Genomic DNA, 22,614 nt, shown 5'->3' on the forward strand with positions numbered 1-22,614 from the left:
GTATATAACAACAAAAAAGGTTGAATCATGTCATCTGGACTTCGTTTTTTTGTTAAAAAGAAACGTTTCGCCCCTCATCCAAGAGGCTTCGTCAGTCTGAGGCCTTTTTTTAACAAAAAAACGAAGTCCAGATGACATGATTCAACCTTTTTTGTTGTTATATACTTGGATGACTGAGAAAACAAACTTTGAGTTTTGTATTAGTTTTCTTTAAGGAGGTACCTAAATAAATAATAAATTAACTAAATAAAGGTTCCTTGAAGGAATGCATCTTACCAACCGCCTTTCTTTACCAGATTTAAACTAATATAATCTTATGAAGAGAGGGGACAGTTATAGTCTTTTGTTGGTTGAAACCTTGTAAATTATGTTAGGACCGATCTCAGGTGAAAACAAGCAACAATAACAAACAATAACCAACATGTGATCTGTTAGCACCTCTCTTAGCTATTATATCATATTTTACCTGTTTATGTAAAAAAAAAACATTCTGGTTAGAAAAACAGTCTCATCACTCATCTTCAGTTTCTACTTCTAAATTCCAACGAAAAAATTGTTAAGTGATCTCAATTTGCAAATTTATTACGTTTATTAAATTTACTTTTCATTTATTTTACAAATATAGTGCACTGTTTGATTACAATTTCTATCTTGAAGATGTGAGAGGTAGAGGGATATGATAAACCCCACGGTCTCTTCTTCATAGAAACTACAGCTGCAGCTTATCATCAATACTACAAAAATAGAGGGCAACAATGTAATAATCTTCCTCCTTTGAAAATAAATAAATAAATAAAAAAAATCTATTCAGCCAAATTATAGACGACATTATTTGATTTGTTGGGAAACATTGTTAAATTGGGTTCTGAGCTCTTAAGTGTTTTAGTTACAAGGACTCGGGTTTATTTAATGCTGTCCTTGCTCATTAAAAACAAACAAACAAAAAAAAAAAACATGTCTGCCAGTGGTTCATTAACATGTTTTTAACAGCACTGGACAGCAACAGAGCTTATTAACAAAGTGATCAAAAGCTTCAGCTTCACAAACTACACATTTTTCAACATAATAATTGCACCAATTTTGACAATCCGTGTCCTCATTTACCCATTCATACAGCACTCTACTAGATCTTTACAAAGAATAATCAGAGTTTTATCACATTCATACACCGACGGGACACACATCAGATGCAATGAGGGGTTCAGTGTCTTGCCCAGGGACACTTCAGTATGTGACTGCTGGTGGAATCGAACCCCAAACTCTGCCATTGGAGGACGACTGCTCTAACCACTCAGCCACAGCTGCCCCAGGAGGTTTAAAGCAAAGCATTATAAATATTTGTTACCCAAATCTGCTTTTCGTTTGTTTATTTTTCAATAAATTAACAGTTTAGTACATGTTTCAGTCATGCTTTACCCAGCTGTCTCTCAAACTCTCTCACACACAGACACACACCTTAAGAGGCCGGGAGAAATGCAGGTGTTAATGATGGGGAGGAACAGTGAGAGGGGACTGGACTGCCCTTGGCTATCTTCCTCCTCGAGCGCTTTATGATCTGCTGCAAGTGCCTCCTTCACCCTGAAACACATGGTCACAGGACAGCAGGGTTAAGACAGTACAAAGCCTCATCTGTGCTGCACTAACACAAACATCTGCCTTCCAGCAACGTGGCAACAAGAGTAGCACTCCCATGGTTACATAAAGCTTAAACTCAATTACACAGGAGGAGGGAAAAACAACAGATACCGAGGACTCGGTGACAGAGATAGGAAAAGTGTGAGCAACGTCCAAAGTCATTAATTTTTCTTTTCTTTCACTCTGCAATGAACTGTTGATGAGCTCAATTTTCTGTATCTTTGTGTGTCTTTCTTATCTTCCTAGGTTTTCTTTTCCTTAGCCTCACCTCAGAGTTGTGGCAGCCAGTTTCATTTTCTGTATCTCTACCATTTAACATTCATTTACACTCTTTTGGCATCTCTACACCTGCCTCCGCAGTCTTTCTCCTCAGGTACCTGCTGCTCTGACAGACTCTCTCCATCCTGTCGCTAACAGGATGCCCATAAACCTTGCGCCCACTCACAAACAAGACACAGCAAACTCTCCGCACCAGCCAGCCTCGATATCTGGGAGGGGGGGAAATAAATAAATAAATAAATGAAATCCCTCAACATTTAAATATTTTTGCATAGGTCAATGTGTGTGACAAAAATTACTTTGTGCCTACCTGGTTTGTTTGTCATCAATACTTAATAGGTTACGGAAGCCAAGAAATGAGGTTCGTCCAAGCTTCTTGCTCTAATAAATTACAAATAAAAATCACGCATGAAAATAGTGTCAACAGATTCAAACACCGTTTGGCTGATAAAACACTTGTATTCAATGTTTTTTTTTTTTAACATACACAAAAACTAACCTGTTTATTTTCTAAATTACATAACCTTAAATTACTGAAGCAGCACTGAAGTATGTAAATCTGTTAGAACTTGAGATCTTTTCTTTGTTTTTTGAAGAAAGTAATGAATATAGAGTTGTCCCGTATCTCCAATCCTGTTTGTGGTGTTCATGAGCAGGATCTTAAGGTGAAACACATTTGCAGATGTTTCAAGCAAAGCATTATAAAAATGTGTTATCCAAACTTGTTTTTCATTTGTTTATTTTTCTTTATTAAGATTAGCTTAATCTTCGCCAGCGTGGAGAATATGCTGGTGTAGATTCAGTCACCCAGGTCATGATCAATCCCCCCCCCCCCCCCCCCAAAAAGGTTAAAAAAAATTAAAACAATTAACAACCCTCCATTGTGTGGGGCAAGCAGTTCCAGTCTAATCTGAATGTGAATCTACCAGTAAGTTCATAATGAGGCCTCTCACACAGTTCTATAAGGCTTGGAACTCCACACGCTTCAGATATTTATTTAAATTAATAAAGCCTCCCGGAGGGGAAGCGAAACATCTTGAACTTCAGAAGTCCAGTTGTTTTTGTTTTTGAATGTTTTGGAGAAGAGTGTTTTGGAACCTCAGAATCTTGTCTCAGTTTCTTGCAGATCATGACCTTCGCTGCACTGGGGCAGTTCGCAGCAGTGTAGTGTACTGGTATGGGAGTCAGCTTCTCTATGTCTGAGGTCATCGGTACCAACCACAGAAAGATGCAAAGTTCCCTCCACTTAGAATAGAGTGGGAGATGGATAAATGGATTAGGGCCTTGTTCACAGTGATGAGGGTGTCGTTCCAGTCTGTTCTTGTGAAGGAGTGGAATTAAACGGCAAAGCTCTTAACTTATTGGTCCATCTATGTTCCAACCCTCACCTATGGCCATGAGGTATTAATCATTTCTAAAATAATGTGATTCTGACAACAAGCAGCTGAAATGGGCTTCCTCTGTAAGATGGATGTGCTCTTCCTTAAAGGTGAGGAGCTACATTACTAGGCTCTGATTAAAGCATAAATGTGAGTCAGATGAAGTGGTTTGGGCATCTGATCAAGATACATCCTGAGAACACTCCTTTAAAGGTTTTCCAGTTCTGTCCACCTGGGGTAGATCTTTGGGTAGAGGGGAATATTATGTGTCCTCTATGGCCTGAGAACCCTTTGGGATCTCCCAGAAGAAGCTGGAGTATGCTGCTTGGCAAAGGAAGGTTTGGTTTTCCCTCCTAAACTTCTTGCCTCTCCCCGACTAAAGATAAATGGCAGAAATGGGTGGAAATTAATCCGAAGTTATCTAAACTTTTAGTCACAATTTTACAGGGACTGTTTAAAAAAAAAAAAAAAAAAAAGTTTTTTAACACAGGCAGGAGGATGAGTGAGCATCATGCAACAACAATATAATCTGTTTGTCCTCTTTTTTATTCCCATAATCTTTTACTTGATTGCCTTTATAATCAAATCAAGTTTTAATGTGATTTGTCAGCTGCAATCCTGGAAGTCATATTTACACCAAAACATTTTCCAATAAAGTCAAATGAAATGTTTTAGGAAAAGATGTGGAGCTAATTAGCTAATTTTCAGCTATACACCTCAAAAGTTCCAGTCAGGTTTGGTCTATTATTATCCTCTGAGCCCTGAAACAATTAGGTTATCCATGCTACAGAATGTCTCTGCATTTTTAACAGTTGTTGACGTCAACATGTTTGTGTTTATTTACTTTTGTTTTGGATATTTTCTGTAGCACAATATGATCCCTCAGCCTCTACACAAACGGGCTGATAAAATTCCTTTCATTGTAAATTAAAACATATATGGCAGTAACTATAAAGTCAACAAACTCAGCAAAGTCATTGTCTATTCAGAAGTTTCATGAAAATGTGGGGGAATAAAAATAAGGCTGTAAGATGATAATTTCTAGTGAAGCCTCTTTACTTTCATTCAAACTTTTTACTTTCCTGTTTCACCTTTTTTCTCGCTCTCCATGCTGCTCACTTACCAAACTGTCTGGTGTGCACTGGTGGCAACACTGACCCACAGCTGGTCTTAACTTGCCCAGAAAGGAAGGAACAGTCTTCACCTTTTTCTTGATCTTCAACCCCCATGACAACTGAGAGGTATGGAAACACATTTATCTCACATATATAGTACATACTGTATCAAGTGAAGCAGACCAACCTTTTGATATTTAGAATAGTCCACAATTAAAAAAAACAACACATTTTAGAACACAAGACAAAAATATTTCAGTTTTTACAGAAGTGGTAGGGGCTGCAGGTCTTCAATATAATGAAGGAACCAACGTGCTTCAACAAGATGATTGTATAATTTTGTTTGTGGTGTGTACCTTCTTCATCAGTCAAAATTAAAGTGTATTTAAAATGATGGGTGTTTTATCAGGCGGTCTGGTTTTACTTCTTGTAGAGAACTTTCTTTCTGCTTTATGTGCTGCTGTTCGACGTGTTGTTTTTATTCTATTAGTGCTTAGCATATTTTTAGTTTATGTTTTTTGTAGTTCATATTTTAAATCTTATTACTGTTTTTCTTTTACAGTCTATTGTTGGATGTAACTGGGACCCTGTGTACATAATTTCGTTCCACCACATGTACCACATTTGGTGCGAACGACAAAGAAACACTGACTCTGATTTAGGTCTCTTTTAAATAATAAAAAATAAGGTATTGAAATACTAACACAAAGCAATCTGGAGAATTGTATTTTAGATGCAAAGCATCAAAAGCAAAATAAAAACCAACTGTTTACAACTTTCAGTGATGTGAAAAAGCTGTATGGAACGTTTTACTTAAAGATTTATGGACTTTAAAGTACAGAAGACTGTAACTGTCACAGTCAGAGCTTTGGTTTTACTTCTTTCAGTTTGCATTGATAGAACTTTTAAAGAATGATAACACTATTGACAAGGAGGGAAAAGGTACAAACTCAGCATGCAGTAACTAGCATAGCAGAGAATATCAATACTGAAATCTGATGAGATTCAGTACTATACACTCAGAGCACATCGTCAAACAGATCACACACTCAAAAGCTAGAATATGAATTATTTGCTGATTAACCAGACTTTAGGTCACCTGTAGTGACCTGACTTATCAGCAAATTGTACAAATATTTTACAGTAAATAAACAGACACCAAATGATAGAATGTGTGTTGTAAAAACCCTGTCACACTAACGTTTTAGACAACTTTTGTCATGTATGGAAAAACAACGCCAAACACACTGGTGTAAGTCCCAAAAGTTAAGGTGTCATTTTTTACCAAGTTACAAGCACACTGATATACGATGGCTAGTTAATGATTTTGTACATGCGCAAAATTTTTATTGTATGCCAACGTGTTGTTCATAAGTTTGAAATAGATTACAGGTGTACAACAGGTAAATTTAGTATACATGTAAGGTACTCATTAGTTCACGTCAGAAACCAGCAGGCATAGCAGATACAAAACTTATTCATGTTTTCCTCGTCAAATACAGAGACAAATGCTACTCCTTCGCTTTTTTACTGCGACGAAGGAAAACAGACTACTGAGAGGAATGCAGCAGCTGAAGAGGGGAGGCGGAGTGGTTTCCCGCTTGACAAAGTGTGTGGGGTACAGCACTGATAACATGACGTACACTGTATGTTATGACATCACTCGTTTAAAATTCAACAGCTCTATGAAGCAAACGGTTCATCAAGCTCCGACCCCTTTCAAAGAGCCATCCCATCCCTACTATATAGATGAACCCCCAAATGGTAAAAAAACACTGGCTATAAAATACAAAACACATTCAATAAGTTCTAAGGTCATCAGCTATGTGTTTAATATATCAATATGTTGCAGAATAGCCTAAGTAAAATAAGCGTTAGAAGTTGCTATAGGTTATAAATAAGTACACTTCACAATTGTACAGCTGGTTTCTGACATAGGAACTTATGAGTATCTTACATATAACATCGTGAACTTATACTAAACTTATCTGTTGCATAGTTGTAACATGCTTAATTTATGAACATGTCAGCATTTCCAGAAAACTTTTGTACCAAATTATTGGTTAGCATTGGCATAAAAATAACAATTTATGCTATCATATATCAGCATGCTGGTAGTTTATCCAAAATTTACACCAAACTTATCACTTACATCAGTGTTTTTCTTTTTTCACATGCTGAACGTCACTGTGTGACAGCCGTCCTCATCACAGTCTGCTCCAACATGCTCTGCATAAGTTGCACTAATGTTGAGCATAATATCTGCATAAACATGTGGCATGGAGGCTGCACAGCTGCAGAAAGAAAAGCTTTGCAGAGAGTGGTGAAGGCTGCACAGAAGTCTGTTAGAGTCAGCCTCCCCACCATCACAGACCTTTACACCTCTAGATGCAGGAAGAAGGACAACTGCATCATGAAGGACCCCACTCACCCAGCACACACACTTTTTGCCTCGATCTCCAAGAAGGAGGTTGAGGAGCATTAAGTGTAGAACCACTAGACTGAGGAACAGCTTCTACCCTGAGATTGTTAGACTCATGAATCTCTAACCAGGATAATCATTGTGAAAAATCATATCATGTTGCTGCTGATCTGTTTCATGTTGCTGCTGATCTGTTTCATGTTGCTGTGTTCATGCGTGCTCATCTGCTCACACACTCATGTTCATGCTGCTGTTCAATGTATTGTTTTTATTGTATGCTATTAGTGCTTAGCGTACTTTTAGTTGATGCTTTTCTTAGTTCATATCTTAGATCTTATTACTATTTTTTTTTTTACAGTTTATTGTTGGACGTAACTGGGACCCTGTGTACATAATTTCGGTCCACCACATGTACCACATGGGGTGCGAATGAAAATTAAAAAAAACTCTGACTCTGCTAAGTCAAAAATGTGGACACAAGCTTTTATAAGTTCTGTACAAGCTAAGGAAAAGTCATGGATAAGTTACTAATAGGTGATATGTTTGTTCAACTTGTTACCAACACGATGTAAATACGCCCAAAAAAGGCTTCCAATTTTATTTATAATTCCATCTTCAGCCTGTGTGTTGGACAAAAATTACAAAAGTTAACCTAAGTTCTTTAAAATGTTATAGTGGGCCTTTAGAAGTTAGGCGGATTGCCCCTTTTATACAATATAAGCTAATGAATCTCTTAACATCAATGGCTGTTTGACTGATGAAGATGGGTTCAAGACCTGACTGTCATGTCTATTTATAACAAAACTTTACAACAATGAAAAAAGGCATTCAAATATCAATCATTTTTAAAGCACCTAACTAGCTCAGAGCACGAGTATAAAAACAAGAGGGAGGAGAGACAATAAATGATTCAAGTGTGTTGACAAAGTTTTAGTATTCATGCTGTTTTTAGTAATTCTTTGAAAATTTGGTTCATTTTCTGATGAGCCGCCATGACTCACTGATGCGTCATATGATGTGATTTGGTAAGCATCAAACAGAATTAAGCACAGGAAGCCATGCGTGTTCTTTATTGATTGTGAGGAACAAAACGTTTGAGATTAACGCACACTGAGCAAAAGAAAGAGGACAGTGGGAGAGAGGGAAGCAAGCAGAGTTCTTACAGCAGGTCTTTTCTGCTGAATGGGTGGAAGGCTCATGTTCTTGTTAATTCCATCATTCTTCTCCTGCGCCATGATGAGGCCCCTGCAGATTTATACTCAGAAATCTATCTGTAAAAACATTAGAAGAATAAAAAAAAATATTATGGGGTGTCATGTTTAATTCTAAGCTTTCTCACATTGTGATTAGTATAATGCACATGCAACTAAAACAATTTTTTTTTAGCTTTAAGATGAAATAACTAATTTTGATCATTTTCAGAACACACAGGAGGGAAAATACGTATCCTCTAAATTAGGAAAATAAACCCATAATCTTGTTTTAAAAACTCACCAACTTGAAATTTTTAGCAGAATAATTTTGGCAATATTTGAATCAGTTATTTAATGCACACAGATACAATTTCAAACTATTTTTTTCCATACTATCACAAGATTTGTTCAATACATAACCTTCTTTTCATCCATTTGAGCTTAAGTTTCTTGTTGATGGTTCGATTATATATTTTCTCATTATTTATTAGGCTTTTGGCAAACTTAGTTTAAAAGTTTTTCTTTCAACTTATGTTGGAATAGACATGGAATTAAACAAAGGAAAATTTGTTAATAGGAGGTTAGAAATAGAAGGGAACTTGTCTTTACTCAGCCATATACAAGTACCAGTAGAACAGAGCACTCACTAGTGGGTTAAAAGTCATTAAAATACAAGCTCTAAGCTGAGAAAAGCTCTTATTTAACTGGTGCCTTGCAATAATGAGTGTTGCAACATACTATTAGGTCAAGAGGTAATGCATTCAAGTTTAAACAGGTTATCTAATTGATAGTACTGGCTGTGATGTTCGTCAAGTGATTAATCATCCAAAATTAAGGCAGATTTACTGCAGATCAAGAAAAGGGTCTGCTGGTCCCTGAGAAAATAAAGCCAGTACAAAAGCCTTTAATCTTAGAGAGACACTTTGGTCTGGGCAGAACTTTGTTTCTACTACAAAAGGATGAAGATCTGTCCAGATGTCGTCAGTTCTCCTCAAATATAACTTTGTGTCTTCATCCATCAGATTCAGAAAACTCATTAGGCACAGGAGACACTTTTTTTCCATCTCTGTCTCACCCTCAGTTGATCTTGCTCTGCCCCATTAATTTTGCTAATTAAAACTTAAGCTTCGCCCATGGGGAAATGCTCCATTTTGACCATCTCTAAGTTCCCACATTCATTACCAAGTCTGGTGGGAACGGAGACATTGATAAGGAGTTCCCAAGGCTCTGTGGTGCTTCACAGGTATGCTGGGTAGAAGAGACGAGGCAGTAAAATGGGGGCACAAGAACAGTCGTTTAAAATGTCAAAGAATCACCAAAGGCTGAAATAGAGTTATTTAAGACAATCGACGTAGAATAAAAAAGATAACAGTATGTGGAGGTCATAATGATGGACAACTTTAATTGTTTTGCTTAAATTATGAAATATTTCCTTTGAATTTAAAACATTTGCCTTCACACATTAAAACATGTGAATACAATACTCAATACTTATATTTATACCCGCTGGACTCTTCCGGTAAATGACAAAAAATAACGAATTACCGTTTAATAAGCTGTAGTGTACTATTATGATAGCCAGAAATTAAGTAGGTCCATGATGACAAATGATTTAAAAAAAAGCAGAGGCTAAGTCAAATTAAGTCAAGGTCATTTTCAAGAAACTGTTTTAGTGATGCTGGAAGGTGCATGTAAGTATACTCCCAAAATCTATTCAATAAGTGGGGGCTTTAAATACAGTTAGCTTCTTTTTGAAAAGGCTAAAAGAAGGATAAATCATTTTATTCAGATATCTAGAATTTTGAGGATTAGGCTGGGAAGTGAGTATGCATGCAATAAACATAAAAATAAATAAAAAGTCAATTTACAACGGGGCTGAGGATACAGTATTAACAGGTGGCAGTAATGTCAATGAAAAACAATCCCACAAAAACAAATAAAAAACATGCAATAGTGCTAGGAGGCCTGAACAGTCCAACTTAAAATGCTAAAGTGCAGCCAAAACATAAAAAATATATATTAATTCTGGACACTGTATGCTTCATATTTACTGAGAACACCGATTTGTTTTTGACAAGAAGGGGTTAACAGGCGCAAGCTAGCAAAAGATTAGCTAGCAACAGCACAAAAAAAATAAAAATAAATAACGGACAGCAATGTTTAAACAATTATTAATTCCCAACCACGTTGAAAAACCTACTTAACTAGCAGCAGCCGCAACTTCTGTCAATCATGTGTGGTTTGTATGCAGACAAACGAGCCCTTCTTGTCTCCTGAACTCAAAAGACAACAGGTGGAGGCTCATGCGGCAGCTAGCCTAATGACCTGTCAATCAACCGTGATGGACACGCCCAGGAAACAGTCATCAACCAATCATTCATTCACATTAAAAACTCTTTAGGTCTGAGACAGATCTTACTCTCAATAGAAAATGCACAGTTTAGTCTGAACATAAGCAATCAACGTTTTATTGCTTTTTTAATAGTTTTCTAGTTTTTCTCGATTTTCTTCTACTTTACATACCCCATGTTTAGAAAAAAGCAAAACACAACCAATCAATCAATCAATCAATCAATCAATCAACCTTTATTTATACAGGTAAATCCCATTGAGCCTCGAGGACTCATTTACAAGAGAGACCTGATTTCAACAAAGAAAGATGACAACAATGGTCAACAGCAACACCAATAAACAGTTATAAAAAAGCATACTAGTTTTTTGTTTTTTTTAACAAATAGGATGGTTAAAAGGAAAAGGTAACAAAACAAAAAAAAAAGCTAGATTCCAAGACAAATGTAGAAAACTAAAAACAGGAACATGTCAGCATTGGACCCTGCCAGGTGTCCAACAGATTCTTAAAGACACTTAGAGAGGTCAAGGTTGAGAGCTTCAAATCTTTTTGTAAGATATTCCAGGAAACAGGAGCGGAGTAGGAGAAGGCCCTTTTGCCTAGTTCAGTCCTCATTGAGGGAACACTGCAGGTAATAATGTCCTGAGAGCGCACTCCGTAGCTGCACTCACGCAGAGACATGTAGGAGGAGATGTATGAAGGCAACAGACCAAGAAGTGATTTAAAGATGAAAATATACCAGTGAGAGAGTCTGCGTGAAGTTAATGATGTCCAGTTAACCAGTGAATACAGGGTGCAGTGGTGGGTACGATAATCACAGCCAGTTATGAATCTTAGTGCACCATGATAGACAGCATCCAACTATACACCCTTAGTTTTATTCAGTGTCAGCTACTGTAAAACATGAGAAACATGTAAAACCTTTTATTGTTCCAGTTTTCAGTTACTTTGTTCTGAATTAGCATGAAATCATTCACTCATGAACATGTGAATGTTTCTTTTTAAGGAAAATACAAACAAGGGATCAAATAGCTGCAGTGGCTCCAGAGCTGCAGGGTGCAGACACTGGTCTATATTAAGAGATGATTTTAAAACTGTAGCGATAATCAGATTTTATACTAACTGAACTTCCTAGAGTTTAGAAAACACTGAAACAATAGGGCTTGTTGTCTACTTACTTTACAGCAATTATATTTCTAAAATAAGATAAATCCATCCATCCATCCATCCATTTTCTTTACCCGCTTATTCCATTTTGGGTCACGGGGGTCGCTGGTGCCCATGTCCAGCAATCACTGTGCGAGGGGCGGGGTACACCCTGGACGGGTCGCAAGTCCATCACAGGGCAATAAGATAAATCACCATTTGAATTTGCACCATCATCAGCTGGGACCTCTGCTTCAAGTTCATATAGTCAAAAATAATGGAGTCGCAGGAGCTTAAACCACGATGATAAACTATGAGAATGAGTTGTCTCAGGATCTCAAACAGGAAAGTTTAGCATCCGTTTTTAAATCTTTCTCAAAACATACTTTTTATTTTAAAAAAAATTGTTCAGAACTAATAGTTGTTTTAATGTTTTGTTTAAAATTTGTAATAATTGTAAAACACTTCGTATCATCGCATCAAATATGATAGAAACATTATTTTTCTAGAGGACGGTACGTAATAAATAAATAAATAAATAAATAAAAAAAAACCCACCAAACTGCAGCTCTTACTTCATAGCACCCATTAACAAGCTGGGAAGGCAGCCATCTGCGCTCGAGCATAAAGATCACTCGAAAAAATACACAGACTGGGCCATCAATTAACTTCATTTATTGCTGCATCTTAATGTATTTTAATGCCCAATATTTTTTTCTTATTGATGTGTTTTAATATTGCTGACATTTTACTGTTTGCTCTATAATTGTTTCTTCTTCTTTTATTATTATTCAATGTTGTGTCCAGCGTATTGAGTTGCAACCACTGCGTGGCAAGTGTTTACACAAATAATCAACTTGAACCTAAAATTATATTAGCACACATAAAAACAACACCAAACTAATTAACGTGAATGACTGGGTTAGAGTGCATGATAATTTAACATGATGTAAAATAAGATTTGAAAGAAAATTGATTGACTTTCCTTTTGTGCAACACCTCTAACATGATGTCTACAAGTATTGTAGCAGTGTTTCAATGAGACATTTCTTTACATACACCAACCCTCTGGTTGCCACTTGTCTGTGACTACAAAGATTTTCTTAACAAAGTTTGGAGAAAGACTTTGCCGACTTAGCACCATCCCATTTTTTATTTACACATCCACCATAATGTTTTTGAGAGCGATGTAGGAAGAGGAACGGGTCTGCATTTAAATGAACTGTGAAGGAAATAACACTTTTAGAATTAGTTCTATGTCATATAAGCTTCGCCCTTTAAGGCCTTCGCTTTAGTGGGTTTATCCCGTTATGCAGAGCATAAGCACTGAAAAAAAATTAGTCCACGCCCACCTGCTGTGTGGGCCCCACCCGGTCCGTATAAATTACGTTAAGAGCGGGAAATCGGCTCCCATTTTTTCTTCAGCGAGCTAATATAGCACTGTCAGAAGAACAAAGAAGATAAGTTGTGTAAATGACCAACCTTGTGAAGGATGCTGGGCCCGGCAGTCGACCTCCGGTCGTCCAGTGAGCTCTCCTCCCCGAGGAGAAGATGACAGCAGTCTTATTCCAAGGTAAGCGCCGGGGAACATTTCCCAGTGACAGGTCACTACACGCTGGACAACGCCATCTTGTATTTTTTCCTCTTATCGCCGACCCTCGGGGCGAACCGGATGGTTCCTCCGGTGCAAGGCGTGCTCAGCTGCAGCCCCGCTGCTCATTCCCTCCTGGGGAGCGTAGTGTCGGGGAGGGGGGCTGAGTGAATGCTCACCCCATCCCACCTCGTTTTTTTCGCATCGGCGATCACACCGCTCCCGGCCGACGGCGCCCCCCAGGGTTTGCCCGGCGTAACCCAGGAGGAGGCTGACATGAAAGGACCCCTTTTTACGTCCTACGCCTTTTCCCGCCAGTTCGGATGATCCGGCGGGAAGGTTGTTTACTGACTCCATTCCGGCTCACCGTCTTGATCCATATGGCCTCGTGTTCCCAACAGGACGTCCTACGGCGAGGCCACAGACGGGTTTTTTCCTGGTAGATTGGGGGAGCCGGTCTCCACAGTCCGCACCCATCTCCAGAGCAGGGTTCACTGAGCGGAAAGTCCCTCCGTGCCCTCTGGAGCCGAGCCTGATGGAGGCTCCATGGGAGTAAGATGTTCGAGGTGGACCAGCGTCCCGTGCCTCCCGTTAGCATAACCGAGACGGTGACATCGCTCTCCAACTGAGCTCATCAGCATGTGTTCCACGGCCGCAGCGAACAACACGTTACGCTGTTGGCGTACACGTTCAGAGGCGAGAAGAGACGGTGGCCCTCTCTCGTAGCAGCTGCTTGCTAACGACGCTGCCGGCCCCTGCAGTACGCTCAGCCTACAGGGCAGCTGACGTCATCACCAACCGGTGCGCCTCTTCGCGGTCTGCCGTCCCACAGCGCAGCCGGAGAACGAGGTCCAGAGGTTCTTTCCTGGCTCGCCACTCCACCTTCCTCTCAGGAGAGACGCAGGAGTTTTGCTGGTGATCCTCCTTTCATCAGCGAGAGATCATTTCAAGCTGCTCCACGGCTGCTCTACGCCCCCCCAGCTCTGCTACGCCAGCCCCTCCCGTCAGACGTCCCCGGCATCCGGAAGTTCATTTTTTTTCCCGGACTTCGCCAACAGGGGGCCCTCCAGGACAACAAACAGAGCTCAACGAAGGTAAACAGGTGTCGTTTTTGGCTGGAGGTGTGTTGATGACACTGCGAATAACATCATTTTATGATGAAGTGTCCTTTAGCCAGACTGTCAGCATGGTTATCTGACAAGCGGCCCCATCACCCACACTCATCACGAATGAGCCTTTTAAGGTTGTTTTTCATTCACTGTCAGCGATGCCGATGCGCGCCCCCGCGGCAGGAAGGCGCGCACGCAGCTCTCAACAACCGCCGTTCACGTCAACGTTCACGTGAGATCACGGTACGAGCTCAGCAACGTATTTCGCTTATCGGCAGAAACGACACAAGTTTTGTCATTGCAGTGATGTCAAACGCGCGCTCCCGCGGCGTTAGCAGTTTCACAGCGGCTCTGCCCCCTTTTATCCTCGAAGAAGGTTTTCTGAAATAATATTGCAGCTCGTGGAATCATTCTAAGCTCACGTGATTCGCAGCAAACAATGAACGTGTTCTGCAGACCGAGCCAGTGGTAACCCAGTGCCAACGCGCGCCCCGCAGCAATCCTGGTGTAAGCGTCGCATGAGGACGCACACACACAACCCTTCAGGGCGTGTCAGCTCATATGTGAACCTGCTCCCGAGTGTTACACGGTGCAGCTGCACACAGCATAAACAAAGCTGTTTTTTCCCGCAGCAATACACAACGTCTTGCGCTCTCACTCAGCGCGCTCCAGTTCACATCAGCATGTATGCGAGTTTCACAGCATAATGCGTGCTCGTTTTATAACTTATAAACGGGTGGCAATGAACGCGCGTTTCCCAGAGGGATGGGCGAACCGTTTTCATCCGGGACTCACGCTGCAGTTCAGCTAAAACCCCGGTGTGGGGGAACCCTGTGACGTTTTTTCTGTCATTTATGAACAGATCTCGTCCCCTCTAGCAGAAGCTCTGGAAATTCTGTTTTAAATGTAATTTCTAGAGCCTCAGATGGAGAGGAAACACCAGTTCTCTCTTATCACTTCCTGATCCAAACGAACTGGAAAGATGAGATTTATTTGAGATTGTTAATTTTCTGAGCTGTGAGAACAACACTCCATTTTAATTATGCATTATCTGGACACCTGTGGCTGCTGAGCAGCTTGTTCAGACAGGTGGCAGCAGTGCAATTCACGTGAATGGTTGAGTGATATCAGCTGTTTTCTGTCAGCAGACCTACGTCACACACATTTAACAAGCTGTGGGGGCGCTGTGCTCCACACAGCAGCTGTTTTAAATGTTTTTTGGAGTGTCGCACGGGATCCTTGAATGTGACTCAACACTGACCTTGAGCTGCAGAATCATCAGGGGTTTTGATTCTCAGACAACAAGCGTCTGTCGCATACATACTAACAGGAAATGTATGCATTTTTTCAACCCATGTGCCACATTGTGAGACAGATACTGTGTGGGCACATCCAATCCGCTCTCCATTTGGAGTGGGTACATCGCATGTATCCCACCCAGAGCTAAGGCTCAGACACGGTAGAATCCTGCCAACGTCTGCTGATGTGTGGCAACACGAGAGAACGCTCAATGTCAATTATATTATCGCAGAACCATAGGACGATCCACCGCTGGGTGGACATGCCTACTCACAGCCTGTGGTCGTAATGCCTTTCACCTTCTCTCTTCCCCCGGTATCACGGGTTTTTCCGAACCAAGTTCAGGAGGAAGGACTGGCAGCCCCTCTGTTCCAAGTGCATGAACGCATCATGGTTCCCAGGCCTTACGACTTTTGTTATCAGGGCACTCGTGAACCTGCCGTTGGAGGGAGGACGCTTCCCCCCAGGCGGTGAGAAACGATCAGGAATTAATCAGAATAGGCCAGCACCTATGTTTTTTGGACGTTGTGCGGTTCTTTTGGGAGGATGGATCTCTCAAGATGTAGTGCGTACGACTCAGGAGTCACGTGCTGCACCCACCACAGCGCTGTTCACACCAAGTGGTCTGTTTGATCAACGCTGCTGTATAGAAAGGCGTAGAGGCCACCTCATGTCCATTGGACGACATGCTGTCCTTCTGCAGCAGGCAAGGGACAAAAATCTGGTGTCCAGCACGACTATTGTATGCTGCCACCGTGTTTTCTTCCTGTCTCAAAGTTGTCGTAGACAGAACAACTTCTATCATCCTCTGATGGAGCAATTTGTCTCAGATTGATATAGCGGCTGTGGGCCTGTTGTGACACGGGAAACGCTCAGTGTCAATTACGCGCTTCTCTGAGCCCATGAGACGAACCACCTCTGGGGGTGGATGCGTTTGTTCACAGTCCATGGCCCAAAACGCTTCTGTATGCGTTTCTCTCCACCCCCTCCTATCTTACGGTTCTTGAACCGAGCTCAGGAGGAGGGATTGATAGTTCTCCTGGTGGCCCCGTGCGCGTGGGTGCACCATAGTTCCAGTCCTGAAACGTCTGCTGTCGGAGTGCCCGTGGGAACTGCCATGGAGGGAGGATGCTCTCCTTCAAGCAGGAGGAGCGATCAGGAGTTACCCAGAAATAGGCCAGCACCTGTGGTCTGGCCGTTGAACAAATCCTCTTACAGAGGACGGGTTGCCCACAGGATGTAATGCGCACAATTCAGGCTTCACGTGTTGCATCTACCACAGCGATGTACACATCAAAGTGGACAGCTTTTCAGTGCTGACGTACAGAGAAGGATGTAGAGGCCTCCTCATGTTCTTTAGGTGGCATGCTGTTCTTTCTGCAGCAGCTGATGGATAGATATCTGCATCCAGCACGTTTAAAACATACGCTGCAGCCATCTCTTCCTGACATGAAGGTTTCTGAGACAGAACAGGTTTTATCATCCTCTGATGAAACGTTTTCTAAAGGTGTACAGAGACGCAGGTCTGTCCCACACCCAATTGTTTCCAGTGGGATTTAATACTGGTCCTGCAGGTCATGATCAAAGCTTCATTTGAGCCTTTGGATCAGGTTCCACTTAAATTCTTGTCTCTTTAAACAGCACTGCTGCTGGTTTTAACACCAGCTAAGAGAGTGTGTTTTTATCTGCCTTCTTTGTCGCTCCGTCATATCTCAGAATCCAGGCTGACGGTAGTTAAGCTGATTTAAGACCAATCCAGCTTTTATGCCTAAAATCATCACAAGCTCTTTTAAATCAAGAGCGATATCGTTGGAGGGGTCCCCCCCCCCCCCTCACAGATCAGAAGAAGAAGCATTCTTCATCTTCTCTGTCCGGTGCGGGCGTTGACGTGTTACATAGCGCGCACAGCTGCAATGCGTTTCAAACTCAACAATTGTTTGTGCATTATAGAGATGCATCTGCAGGTCGCCCGTTATCCATCCAGCGCTTGTCACACTGGCTGTGTGAGGCCTTTTCTGAAGCCTACAGAGCATCAGATTTAGGGCCTCCTGTCAACCTCAAAGCACACTCCACCAGGGGTATCGCATCTTCGACTGCTCTGCATTATGGTATGTCAATGCAGGACGTTTGAAATGCGGCTGCATGGTCAACACCCTGCTCATTTATTCGCTTTTACCTACGTGATGTGACGGCTCGTTCCATGACACATTCTGTCCTTAGTGCTCTAACAGAATGAATATTGTTGTTCTCATGGAACTCTGTTTAAGCTCACTTCTGTCTGCATGCATTACAGTGTGAGATGTTGTTATCAGTCACAAGTCGTGTCTGTGATTTTGGTTTTATTGTCACTAATCAGTTCATGACTATTGTTACCAATCAGTTCATTTGATCAATAATCAATTCATGGACATTAATCTGTTTATACTGTTCAACCATGAACCAGTTGGTTCATGCCCCCCCCCCCCCCCCCTTTTCAACTTCTTCTTCCCGTTGAAAGTTTTTCCGGGGCATTCATGCTTTGTCAGAACGCATAGTTACTCAACATGCGTCTGTGCATGGCACATAATTACGCGATGCGTAGTTTATGCACATGGGGAGCTGAGTGACAAGACGTTTTTTGGGCAAGCTTCCGCTTCTTACTGTGTTCGAATGGACCCAGTGAGGCGAGGACCACATCGGCTTCGCCCTTTACCCACTAAAGCGAAGGCCTTAAAGGGCGAAGCTTATATGACATAGAACGTTGGTTACGTACTGTAACCCCAGATTCTATGAATATAAGCGTAGCCCTTTAAGCGTCGGGCCTCACTGGCTCCTAAATGGCTGAAGAAAAAAGCTATTTTGGGAGCCGATTTCCCGCTCTTAACGTAATTTATACGGACCGGGTGGGGCCCACACAGCAGGTGGGCGTGGACTAATTTTTTTTCAGTGCTTATGCTCTGCATAACGGGATAAACCCACTAAAGCGAAGGCCTTAAAGGGCTACGCTTATATTCATAGAATCTGGGGTTACAGTACGTAACCAACGTTTATACTGCTCTTTTGAATGTGCCTCACACATCCATCACCTCTTTAATAAGAGTTTTGTTTAGTATTTCCCCTTTAAGACAAATTGAGCTTCTGAGTCTTCCTCTTGTATAAATTAGCCTGCGGTCATAAAGATTTAAATTACATTATTCACTCGTCTTTGTGACCTCACCATAATCTCAGCTTTCTACACTTTTTTTAAATTCAAACTTTACGTTTGCTCTTTAAAATTTCTAATTTTACCAAAGATTATCATATTGCTAAAAATACATTTATATATTCATTCAACCTTTATTTATACAGGTTAATCCCATTAAGCCTCGGGGACTCATTTACAAGAGAGACCTGAATATGTATGACTAGTGAATATATATGACTAGTGCAAGACTATATTTATTTGTTTTGATTTAACACTGCTGTCAACCTTCTTATTCATCATCACCAATTTTGGAGACTATAAATACAAATCATAATAATTATATGCCACTCTGTCAGCCATTGATTATGTATAAGTTGGATGTCACAGGGGGAAAAAGAAGCAGAACACACAAACACACTACATTTCTTAAGATATTTATTCACCTTGTTATATTTCAGTTTAATTTTGATCAAATCTATCAACTCTTGTGGATGAAAATGAAAGATTTTAGCTAATACAGACATAAAAGTAAATGGAAATGTTTCTAAGTCATTATGACAATAGTCACAATAATGTGACAAAAACATTATAGATTTGTTTTCTGTAGTGTATTTGTAGTGTAGTACAATTCACATTTCATTCCCATCACTACTTCGTCTGAGCCTTACAAACACAAATGTGAAACTTTCTAACCTTTCTGGGTCATAGGCGAGCTGGTGCCCATCTCCAGCAGTCACTGTGCGAGAGGGAGGGGACGTCCAGGACAGGTTGCAAGTCCATCACAGGGACACAGAGACCAATGAGACAAACAACCATTGACACTCTCACTCACACCTACTAACTAACACTTTAAAGCTACCAGTTAACCTAACATGCATGTTTCTGGTCTGAAGGAAAACGGAGTACGCGTAAAAAACCCATACATGCAGAGAACATATAAACTCCACACAACACTAACCACTGCACTGTTGTGCCACCCCATGCAAACCCAAAACATTTTATTAATCTACCATACTAACTTATTCTATTTAATTAATTTATATAGCACCAAATCACAACAGAACTTCTCTCATGGCATGGTACAAAAACATTCACATACATACAAAAGCCAATTAGTAAAAGTTCTCAATCTAAGGAAGCCAGCAGAATGTGTTGAATCTTCTCTTTGTCACAGCCTCTCATCTTGAGCAAGTACAAAGGCAACTGTGGAAAGAAGAATTCCCTTTTCACAGGAAGAAACTTCCAGCAGAACCAGGCTCAGGACAAGCAGTCATCTGCTTCGACCGGGTGGGTTTGAGAAGACAGGAAGGAGAAACAAGCACATAATGGCAGGTCCAGATGTAGGTGCAGGTGTAGCCCCCACTGGAAGAAAAAAACTGAAAAAACATGTCAATTATAGAAAAAAATACAAATACAAAACAGGTAGAGTAAATAAAATGTGGTCAGTTTGTCCTCCTGCAGTCTAAGCCTATAGCAGCATAACTAAGGGATAGCTCAGGAAACCCAAGCCAATGCTAACTATAGGATTTATCAAAAAGGAAAGTCTTAAGCCCAGTCTTAAAACCAGACAATGTCTCAGCCTCACAGACAGAAACTGGAAGTTGCTCCACAAGAGAGGACCCTGATAACTGAAAGATCTTCCTCCCATTCTACTTTTGGAAACTCTAGGGACCACAAGTAAGCCTGCAGTCTGAGAGCAAAGTGGTCTGTTAGGAAAATATGGAACAACAAGATCTGTAACATAAGATGGAGCTAGGTTGTTGAGAGCTTTGTAGGTTAGAAGTAAGAATTTGAATTCAATGCTGGATTTGACAGGGAGCCAGTGGAGAGAAGTTAAAACTGGAGAGATATGATCTCTCCTCCTAACTCTCATTAAAACTCTGGCAGCAGCATTTTGGATCAACTGAAGACTTTTTAAAGAAGTTTTTGGACACCCAGATAATAAACAATTGCAATAGTCCAGACTAGATGAGACAAATGCATGAATCAGTTTTTCTGCATAATTTCAGGACAATATATTTCTAATCTTAGTGTTATTACACAAGTGGAGGAACATAGTTTTGGTAATATTTTTAATATGAAGGTTAAAAGACGTATCCTGATCAAACATAACATCATTAACTTTAGAAAATTATCTACAGAGAGAAAAGAAAGTCATCGCTCTCTCAGCAAAATGACTTTGTAACAAAACGGCAGAACATTTTGAAAAGAAAAATAATGTGATTTTTATTACATTCTCATCAGAAAGTTTAATGAGTAATGTTTAAAATAGCCTTTACATACAAATGCATTACTTCTGTTGTTTTGAATTATCTGGAGGCCAAAACAGATTATTGCTTTTGTAAGTATAAACTCTTCCAAAAAAGTTGACCAAGTATTAAAACTGCACAATCAGTGCATTCCTCTATTGAGGGACTTAAAACATCTGAGGAATATGACCTATGCTAAACATTCCAATAAGCTATATATATATATATATGGATATGTGTGTGTGCGTGGACATGAAAGTCATCTAAAGTTATCTAGGTCAAAGATAAAACTTTTTTTAACTTTAAGCTAATGTAAATTTTATGATTGCAGGTAATCGTAGTCGACGCAACAAGCTTGCAGTGTTTTATCAGTGTTGCCATTGGGACGTCTCAAGCCTAATGAGTATTTGGCATACAAAAACATTTACTCATGACTTGCATAAACATTGCCAATTACTATTGGTTTTCTGAAGCAAATATCAGATAAACAACCTGCATAGGACATTGTGTTGCATACTTGTGTTTAAATTATATATATTTTTATGGAAATATTTTAATTAGGCTTACAAAGCTGAGTTTTGAGATAAATGTGGCCAATAACTTGCACATTTGCATTTATTTTGAACAGAAAAGATGCTGATGTGCCGTTTTTCTCCTCTGCATCCTCACACACATGCGGCACATCTGCTCAGGTGTCTTGTATCTTAGTTGTTACTAAAACGTTTATGCTCTCAGTAAGGGGATGTGTTTAAAGGTAGGAGAGTAAGGGGGGTATGAAAAGGGGAGAAATGAAGCGTGTCTGACACATAATTAGAGCTCTCTTTTGTGACTCCAAAGCGAGGCAGGAACCTTTTTATCTGACAAAATCAGACAGACGTGACTCAGTGATCCTCATAATTATCATCAGATCCTATTAGTTAAAATCATGTTGATCAGTGTAATTATCCAATCCTGTTAGTCCAAAACAATCTTTTCTCCATTTTTACAAGCTTATCAACCTTTCTATTTCTTTGTCAAATGTTGTGCTATTTTGTTTATGTTTTAAGTGTTAATTGATAAGGGAACCTGAAGAGAAAGCCCCCTAAAATGTATTTTTTCCTTTCTAAATCTGCAAATTTCTAACATTTTCTATTAGGGATAAAGGCTTTGACATTTGTGTAGGGTCACTGAAAGAGAACTCAAAACTAAAAACAGACTTTCACTGTCAGTACAAGTCTATTTCCTGACAATCATTTGGTTGTGCAAGATTGCAGATTGTTTTGTCAGGTCACAGTTAAAGTGAGTCACCATCATAGGAGAGCAAGCCTCAGATTCTTCTGACAATTTGTACACATTTTGGAGCATTTAAAGCAAATGTGGGATGGGGAAATGGGAAAATAAAAATAAAGGCACCAAAAACTTAACAAGACACAAAACAATTTGTTCCTTTTGTTTCACATTTTGTTTACACTCAATAATCTTTATGATCTATTTTTAGTATGTTTCCAGCACTATAAATGACTGTGGTTGTGTGTAACAGTTGTACTGTACATACGAATGGCCACTTTAATGTCTGTGAAAGTTTCTGCCCACCTAATGAATACATTATCATATTATTACAGTACAGTGCACAATACAGAATCACGTATACATTTAATTTAATTCTACAGTCATGTGTTCATGTATCACCAAGTATATCAGAAAA

The 22,614-nt window shown here is 40.1% G+C and overlaps 1 protein-coding gene across 1 annotated transcript in view; it reads right to left on the reverse strand.

Moving 5' to 3' along the window:
- The window catches only part of gpat2 (glycerol-3-phosphate acyltransferase 2, mitochondrial), a 55,530-nt gene extending 45,261 nt beyond the window's left edge, over nucleotides 1-10,269 (reverse strand). Inside the window, exons 1-6 of the mRNA XM_037680288.1 lie at nucleotides 10,224-10,269; nucleotides 7,994-8,101; nucleotides 4,417-4,527; nucleotides 2,225-2,295; nucleotides 2,013-2,123; nucleotides 1,456-1,578 (exon numbers count right to left, since the gene is read on the reverse strand). Coding sequence (XP_037536216.1) covers nucleotides 1,456-1,578; nucleotides 2,013-2,123; nucleotides 2,225-2,295; nucleotides 4,417-4,527; nucleotides 7,994-8,065 — 488 coding nt within the window. The 5' untranslated portion in view covers nucleotides 8,066-8,101; nucleotides 10,224-10,269. The remainder of the gene's footprint in view (nucleotides 1-1,455; nucleotides 1,579-2,012; nucleotides 2,124-2,224; nucleotides 2,296-4,416; nucleotides 4,528-7,993; nucleotides 8,102-10,223) is intronic.
- Between the last annotated feature and the right edge of the window lie 12,345 nt (nucleotides 10,270-22,614).

This window comes from Nematolebias whitei, chromosome 8 (assembly GCF_014905685.2).
Source record: "Nematolebias whitei isolate Nwh7 chromosome 8, NemWhi1, whole genome shotgun sequence".
NCBI lineage: Eukaryota > Metazoa > Chordata > Actinopteri > Cyprinodontiformes > Rivulidae > Nematolebias > Nematolebias whitei.